Source organism: Trachemys scripta, chromosome 24 (genome assembly GCF_013100865.1).
Source record: "Trachemys scripta elegans isolate TJP31775 chromosome 24, CAS_Tse_1.0, whole genome shotgun sequence".
Taxonomy (NCBI): Eukaryota; Metazoa; Chordata; order Testudines; family Emydidae; genus Trachemys; species Trachemys scripta.
The window spans coordinates 85,375-94,162 of record NC_048321.1 but is presented as its reverse complement, the minus strand read 5'-3'; the positions used below and the strand labels follow the sequence as shown (position 1 = coordinate 94,162).

General features: G+C 56.8%; 1 protein-coding gene across 1 annotated transcript in view; it reads left to right on the top strand.

Moving 5' to 3' along the window:
• Positions 1-8,788, top strand: part of SENP3 (SUMO specific peptidase 3) — an 11,336-nt gene that overhangs the window by 313 nt on the left and 2,235 nt on the right. The window contains exons 2-7 of the mRNA XM_034756512.1: positions 5,421-6,340; positions 6,374-6,643; positions 7,274-7,385; positions 7,554-7,701; positions 8,059-8,106; positions 8,625-8,702. Coding sequence (XP_034612403.1) covers positions 5,421-6,340; positions 6,374-6,643; positions 7,274-7,385; positions 7,554-7,701; positions 8,059-8,106; positions 8,625-8,702 — 1,576 coding nt within the window. The remainder of the gene's footprint in view (positions 1-5,420; positions 6,341-6,373; positions 6,644-7,273; positions 7,386-7,553; positions 7,702-8,058; positions 8,107-8,624; positions 8,703-8,788) is intronic.

The window sequence follows — 8,788 nt, the reverse complement described above, 5'->3', positions numbered from 1 at the left end:
TCTCGGTGCCGAGCTCATCCCCCCCTTCAACAGCCCCCCCATGGGAGGTTTGCCTGGAGTCTGAGTCACTTTCCCCTCTGGCCCCTCCCTTCCCCCCACACATACCCAGGCCCTGGGGGGCCCCCAGAGCAGCCGCCCGCCCCTCGCTCCCCATAGCGCCCAGTGCGTTGCCCTCTGTGTGCAGGGTGGACGGGCTTCCCCCTCCTCCGGTGCTGCGACAAGGGGAGGGAGAGGTGTTGCGCCCCCCCTTCCTCCCCCCCGGGTCCACCCCTTCCCCTGATCGCCAGGGATCCCGTCGCCGCCATCGGGGGCCTGGCCCGTCGCCGCAGGATTGGGGGCTTTCGGGTTTGGTCTCAGGCCTCTGCTCTCCACCCCCCCTCCCGCCCCAGGCTGTGTCTGAATCCGGCCGGGGGCCCAGGGGTGTGGCCCACACTGCGGTGTGGGCTTAACTTGGGCTCAGGTTCGCTAACACACACACACACACACACACACCCCGGAAACTCCAGGCTTGACCCCTGAGTTAAAAACCAAGCTGCTGCATCGTTGCTGCTGTTCCCACCCAGAGTCTTGCAGCGTAGGCGTGCCCTGAGCCGCGCAGCCTTTCCCGGCCCTCGCTCAAACGCATTTCATTTCCCGTCAGGGCCCCCATCTCTGGTCTGGGTGTGTACCGTGCCTGACATCCCGGTCTGTGCCTGGGTCCCTAGGTGCCACGGCTCTCTGTGCCCCCCCTTTGCTCCCTTCCCCCATACAGGGGTCCCTCAATCTCCCCCATGCCAGAGGCTCTGTGTCTCCCCAATTTTCCTCCCCCATGCCAGTGGTTCTGTGTGCTCCCTGATTCCCTTCTTACCCCCATATCAGGGTGCCCCATTCTCTCTCCATTCCCCCTTTTCCCATGCCAGGGCTCCCCAATCTTCCCCTGTGCCCATGGCTCTGTGTCCCCCACCCCATTGCCTCTTTCCTCCATGGCAGGGTGGTCACATCTTTGCTGTGCCTACCTGGGGAAAGCTTCCTCAACGGAGACCCTCTGTTTCAGCAGCAGATCTTGTCTACACTAGGCACGCTTTACCGGCATAAGGAATACCACAAAGTGCTGCTGCTTTGGACGCAGCTTTTCTGGCAAAGCCCCACTTTATACCGGTACGGTACGCTCCCGATTATCCGAAACGCCTGCGGGACCCGGAATTTATTTGGGTAAGCAGGAGGGCAGAGACATTGAATCAGCACTATGGGCTGTCGTCTTCAGTCCTGCCCCAGGGGTCTCTGCTTTACGATCTGAACCTCCGTGTTCTCCAAATCCCTTCCTTGGGTAATGCAGAGGTTCGGATAAAAGGGTTTTGGAGAAACGGGAGTATATTAAAAACACCCTCTTGGAGCGAAACAAGCTATACCGGTAATAGTAAGTCGGAGCATAGTGTGACACAAGTACATTGGTAGAAAGGGGCTTATGCCAGTTTTGCTTTCAGCTTGTTAGATTTAAGGCCAGAAGGAACTTAAGAATATCCCCATTAAATGTTACCCGCTAGCTTGTGTTGGACTATGGACCGTCTTCTGGAAAGGCATCTGCTCTGGCTTGGAAGAGTTCAATCGATGGAAAATCCACCATGGGGGAGTTTGTTCCAACGGCGACTTCCCCCTCACTGTTACAGATTGGCCCCATAGTAAGGGCCCTACCAAATTCACGGCCATGAAATCTGGTCACCCCCTGTGAAATCTGGTCTCTTGTGTGCTTTTACCCTATACTCTATAGATTTCACAGGGGAGACCAGGGTTTCTCAAATCGGGGGTCATAGAATCATAGAAGAGTAGGTTGGAAGAGACCTCAATTGGTCATTGAGTCCAACCCCCTGCTCAAAGCAGGACCAACACCAACTAAATCATCCCAGCCAGGGCGTTGTCAAGCCAGGCCTTAAAAACCTCTAAGGATGGAGATTCCACCACCTCCCTAGGGACCCCATTCCAGTGCTTTACCACTCCTGACCCAAAAATGGTTGCAGGGGATCACAAGGTTATTTTAGAGGGGAGGGTCATGGTATTGCCATCCATACTTCAGAGCGGTGGCTGTGGGCCAGGTGCCCAGCTCTGAAGGCAGCACCCCACCAGCAGCAGCACAGATGGGTGGCAACCCCAAACCATGTCATCCTTACTTCTGTGCTGCTGCTGGCAACGGCGCTGCCTTCAAAACTGGGCTCCCGGCCAGCAGCCGCCGCTCTCCAGCTGCCCAGCTCTGAAGGCAACACCACCGCCAGCAGCAGTGCGGGAGGAAGGGTAGCAGTACTGTACCCCCCCCCCCCACACACACACACACACAATAACCTTGCAAACCCCCCTCCCCCCATGACTCCTTTTTCAGTCAGGACCCCTACAGTTCTAATACCGTGACACTTCAGATCTAACTAGGTGAAATCAGGAAACTGATGATTTTTAAAATCCTATGACTGTGAAAATGACCTGTGAATTTGGTAGGGCCCTACGTCTCGGTATTTGCCTGGCTTCAACTTCCAGCCGTTAAAATCTTGATCTGCCTTTCTCTGCTACTTGAAAGAATTTAGTCCCCGTAATTTTCTCCCCAGGTCTGTAATCAAGCGATCTTCTAAAAAGAATCTTCTTCAAAAGGAGATAAATAAGAGGGGAGATGCTAAAAGTCCATAAAATAATTAGACTTGGGACGATTAAGTAAAAGTCGATTTCACTGTACACGTACAAACCAATGAGAAAATATTTTCATCAGTGATCACTGAAATTTACGGCTAGGCGAAGGAAGAAAAATACCGCTTGACAACTAAAATTCGACAAAGCCAATATCCTTAAATTAGTTTTGACATGTGCTATTGACAGTTTGTGTTTTAAACGGTTGTAAATCGTTAGCTTTTTGGACCTCGACTTTTACTGTCATTAAATTATTGCCCAGCTGTGAACATGTGAAATGGGTTACATTTTTAAATTTTTTTTTTAAATCCATCATTTTGCATAACTGTGAAAATGTAAATGGCTAAAACTTATGAGAGAGGCTAAAAAATAAACATCGATATTATCCATCGGAATGATAAAAAAGAAATCAAATTCTGCTATGCCTCAACATATTGGGATAAAGAAGACAGATTGGGAACTTTTGTTGTATCTGTCTTGAGACAAGAACAAGGGTACAATCCATGAAATGAATTTCCTTTGATCAGGTTTGAATTCGCCACCTTTTCATTTGCACATATTGTTTAACCTTGGTTAACCGGTGGAACTCTTTGCTTCAGGCCAACAATGTAACAAGATTCAAAGGAGGATTGACCGTCTCTATGGAATATCCAGAGTTAGGATAATGAATATTAACGAGTTTTGGAAGGGCAGTTAAACCTACCTCATGCTTCAGGATATAAGTCAATCTCTAATTATCGGCGATCAAGATGAGACATTTGTAGGGGGTAGTTTATCCCCCATCTGTAGGGTTTTTACGCCTTTGTTTGAAGCGTCTGAGGGTGGTCGGATCTGGTCTGGCTATTCCAGCACTGCACAGACGCACAACAGAACTGGAAGGGACCTCTTACGCCATGGAGACTAGATCCCCTGCCGTATCGGGCAACCCCGTCAGATAATCCCGTTCTTAAACTGCTGAAGCTCTATCTTCAGACCAGTTAGGTTCTCCCCCTCCTCTGAATTCCCAGCCTCCGATCTTGATTTAAACGTTGTGGGTGACAGACAATCCACGACGACCCTTGGTCAGTTGGTCCAGTGTTCAAATATTCTCATAAGAACGACCATACTAGGTCATACAAAAGGTCCATCTGGCCCAGTGTCCTGCCTTCTGACGGGGACCAATGCCACGTGCCCCACGAACAGAACAGAGAATCATCAAGTGATCCATCCCCTTTCGCCCATTCAAAGCTTCTGGCAAACAGATGCTAGGGATGCCATCCTGGCTAATAGCCATTGATGGACCTATCCTCCGTGAACTTCTCTAGTTCTTTTTTGAACCCTGTTATAGTCTTGGCCTTCACAGTATTCCCTGGTGAGGAGTTCCCCAGGTTGGCAGTGCGTTGTGTGAAGAAATACTTCCTTTGGTTTGTTGGAAACCTGCTGCCTATTAGTTGCTTTTGGTGACCCCTAGTCCTTGTGTTATGAGGAAGAATAAATAAGACTTCCTGATTTACTTTCTCCACCCCAGTCATGATTTTATAGACCTCTAGCATATCCCCCCTTTGTCGTCTCTTTTCCAAACTGTAGGCCTTTTTCCCCCTCTGATTGTCTCTAGCGTCATCTTCCAGCCATTGGATGGTGTTAGACTTTTCTCTGCTAGATGGAAGAGCCCGTTATGCAGTATTTATCCCCCAGGTAGATACCTACAGCGATCAAGTCACCCTTTCACCTTCTCTTTGCCAAGCAAAATCAATCAAGCTCTTTGAGTTTCTCAGTCGAAGGCGGATTTTTGAATCATTCTTACGGCTCTTCTGTGACTCCTCTCCGATGGATCATAGAAGAAGATGATTAGGGTTGGAAGAGACCTCAGTTGGTCATCTAGTCCAACCCCCTGCTCAAAGCAGGACCAATCCCCAACTAAATCATCCCAGCCAGGGCTTTGTCAAGCCGGGCCTTAAAAACCTCTAAGGATGGAGATTCCACCACCTTCCTAGGGAACCCATTCCAGTGCTTCACCACCCTCATCCTTAATTGTGGGCATCACAATGGGACGCAGGATTCAGAGAGCTTTCAGTCAGACGCACACACACACGTTGTGATTTAATATAGAGACAAATGGGGGGTGAGACAATTTTATTGGACCAATTTCCGCTGGCAAAAGAAACGGGATTTTGAGCGTACACCAGGATGCTTGTTGGGTACCCGAGAGCTCGTCTCTCTCACTGATAGGTATATGACCTCCTCCAGCTCGTCTCTCTCGTATTCCGGGAGTGATGCGGCTACAAATGCCGACGGAAGAAGCAGGGAGGCTCCCAAAATTGGTCCAGTATCGATGGATCCCTGTCCGGGAGCGAAACAAATTTGACCAAACCGGCCCCAAAACTGATTCAAGAGAATCCATGATGGTCGCACCTAGGAATTCGAACTGGGCGGGGACTTACGCTGAGTGCTACGCAGGCCCCGTCCGACTGGGATTGGAGTCTCCCTGGCACTGAGGTGTCTGTCCGTCCCCCCCGCCACCAAGATAGGGATGTTGGCCCAGACGCCCCTTGTTGAACAAGGTCTGGTCAGATCCTGACCAGGGTTCCCCCATTGTGCCAGGTCCCAGCTGGGATCAAGGGTCCCCCGTTACGCTGACAGTGATTTCCCCTATTGTGGGCTGTATTGTTACCTGTCCTCTCTCAGTACCCAGCAGAGTGGGGGAAACTGAGGCACGGAAAGGGGGTGGTGTTGTGAGTTGAGGGTCTCTCTGGCATCCGGGGCAGCCCTGACCCTTGTCCCCCCGCTCCCCACAGGCACATCGGAGCCATGAAGGAAACCATCCAGGCCAAGAAGCTGTGGGGCCCCGGGCTCCGTGAGCCCCACAAGCGGGAGAGGCTGCGCCTGGCGTCCCGGGACTGGGAGGAGTCCGAGCCCCCAGCCCCCAAGCACGGCGGCTGCTTCGAAGGCGGACGTCGGCTGGCCTACACCAAAGAGCAACCCCCAGGCTTCGAGAGCGAGGAGGAAGGCCATGCCGACGACTGGGACTTCCCTCGCGTCTCGGGCTGGGCCCGCAGCAAAACCACCGGGGAGAAGGTGGCCAGGAGCGGAGGCCCGGACTGGCCCTTCGCCGGCGGGGCCGAGGGGCGGCCGCCGCTCCTGGGGGCCACCCGGCGGCGCTGCCAGCTGCGGCGGCGCCAGCGGGCCCGGCGGGCTCTCCGCATGCTGTTGTATTCCAAATGCTCCTCCCTGGCCTTCCCCTGGAAGTTGTGGGGCAAGCTGGCCGGCCGGGGGCGCCGGCGGGGCAGCGCCAAGCAGACTCGCTCCTCCCTCTCGCCCGGCTCCCAGCCCGACGACGACCTGAAAGGCTGCCCCCTGGAGGAGGAGGAGGAGGACTGCCAGGGCGGGGCCAAGCCGGGGCCCTGCCCCTTGCGCTTCCGGCCCCGCCCCTCGCCCCGATTGGACTACCACCTGGGCGGGGCCTTCGCCCCCTCGCCCCCCCGGCTCAGCCTGCTGGGGGCACTGATGGGCGAAGAGCCCGGCTCCACCCCGTACCCGCAGTACGCCCAGCTGCAGCGGGCGGACGGCGCCATGGAGGTGGGAGGGGAGGACGGCGCCCGGCTCCCGGCAGAGCGTTCGCCCCCCGGGAGCAGGAGAGAGGCACCAACGCTGGACGGGGAGTCAGGTAACCAGGAGGGGGGCGGGAAGGGGCTATGGCCCATAGGGAATCTCCTTACACCCATCCTCTGCCCCCGCCCAGCGTAACGAGCCCCGTGTCTCCTCTCCTGCCCAGTCCCCACGGGCGCCCTGCCCAACGGCTTCGCCTCCCTGGACGGCGACCTCAACACCCTGGCTGCCGCCGCCTCCTCAGACCCCAGCATTGTCATCAGCAACGTGTGCAGCATCGGCGGGGCCCACGCGGTCGAGGAGTTCTTCCAGGCCAAGGACGGGCCCGGGGCCCCCCACAAAGAGGCGCCCCCTGGGGAGAAGGCGGCACAACACAGCCCCCTGCGGGAGGAACACGTCACCTGCGTACAGAGTGAGGCGCTAGGGTGTGGAGGGGGTGCCCCCCATATAAAGGGGGGGAGAAGGTAGGGGAGGGCTAGCACAAGAGGACGTCGTGCCAAAATGGGTGTAGCGTTGACCTCCTGCCACAAGGTGTCAGGCTTCATTCAGCAGCCTCGGGGGGGGGGGCAAAAGGGAGGGATTAGGACAGGATGCAGCCATGCCCTCCACATGCGGCTGGGCAGTGCCGCTTTCTGGCTTCCTCCCCTTCGGCAACCCTCAGTGCTTCCCTGCTCAGCTAAGACCCAGAGATAACCAGGCAGCATCACTAGGTTTCAGAGTTAACATCCCATTTGGTTTGTCTGGGTTTCAGGCTGCCTGCCAACTCAGGCAGACAGCCTGCCACGTGGTGCCATGGGAGAGGGTTTTGGATGAGGATCAGTGATAGCAACACGATTGCTTTTCGTATGCAAGCTAAGACGAATCGCAGTCTCTGAGCAAAGCGTCAATGTATAACCAGCCGTCCCACCCCAGAGGTGGCTGCATCTCAGCACCGGGCGAGGGTTCCCCGTGTAACCAGCCGCCCCGCCCCAGAGTTAGCTGCATCTCAGCCCCTGACACTGTCACCTCAGCTGTTCTATCCTACTGCTTTCGCCCCCCACAGGCATTCTGGATGAGTTCCTTCAGGCCTACGGCAGCCTGATCCCTGTCAGCACGGACGAGGTTGTGGAGAAGCTAGAAGACATTTTCCAGCAAGAGTTCTCCACGCCACAGAGGTACCCGGGAGGGGTTAGAGCAGGGTGGGGGAGGGCCGGGAGCCAGGACTCCTGGTTTCTCCCTGGCTCTGGGAGGGGAGTGGGGGCTGGTGGGTTAGAGCAGGTGGGGCTGGGAGCCAGGACTCCTGGGTTCCATTCTCGGGCCTGCCTCACTCCCCCCCTCCGCAGGAAGGGCACAGTGCAGCAGCTGATCCAGTCCTACCAGCGCATGCCAGGCAATGCCATGGTGAGGGGCTTCCGGGTGAATTACAAGCGCCACGTGCTGACCATGGATGACCTGCAGACGCTCTACGGCCCCAACTGGCTCAACGACCAGGTGGGACGCTCAGCAAGGCCACAGGGGGGCGCTGAGCTGCTGGGAGCGGGGCAGGGAGCCCTCCCCTGGTAGACACCCTGGGGCTTGGGGGCCAGTACAATTTCCGCACCGGCCGAGGGGTCCCCGGGTAAGTGGCCGCCCCGCCCCAGAGGTGGCCGCATCTCAGCGCTGGCTGATGGGTCCCTGGGTAACCAGCCGCCCCGCACCAGAGGTGGCCGCATCTCAGCGCCGGGCGAGGGGTCCCTGGGTAACTGGCTGCCCCGCCCCAGAGATGGCCACATCTCCGCGCCAGGCGAGGGTCCCGGAGGGGGTGTGGTGTCCCTAACCCTCTGTCCTTTCTCACTGTTGCGTGCGCAGGTCATGAACATGTACGGAGACCTCGTCATGGATACGGTGCCAGACAAGGTGAGACCCATTCCCTTAGTTGAGTGATGGCGTCATTCTAAGGAACTGCCACTAGGTGGCAACCCGTATATGATCGGGACTCACCCCTCACTCCGGAGCCTTGGCCCCTGCTACCCCTTGGCTCCCCCCCAGCCCTACCCCGTAACCTCCACTGCTGTAAATCAGTCCTGCCCCACCACTTCAACAGAGCCTTGAGATGAGTCAGAGAACCCCCGGCTCGGGGAGGGGGGCTGGTGGGTTAGAGCAGGGGGGGCTGGGAGCCAGGACTCCTGGGTTCTCTCCCCGGCTCTGGGAGGGGAGTGGGGGCTGGTGGGTTAGAGCAGGGGGGGCTGGGAGCCAGGACTCCTGGGTTCTCTCCCCGGCTCTGGGAGGGGAGTGGGGGCTGGTGGGTTAGAGCAGGGGGGGCTGGGAGCCAGGACTCCTGGGTTCTCTCCCCGGCTCTGGGAGGGGAGTGGGGGATGGTGGGTTGGAGCAGGGGGGGCTTTTGGTGTCTAAATGGAGGCTCCTTCCCTCCCCAGGTCCATTTCTTCAACAGTTTTTTCTACGATAAGCTACGAACCAAGGGGTACGAGGGGGTGAAACGCTGGACCAAAAATGTGAGTGCGTCGGGGGGCACTGGGCTGCAGGCTGGCAGGCAGGGCTGGCCCCGGGGCGGCGCTAGGGGGCGCTGTGGGGCGGGGGG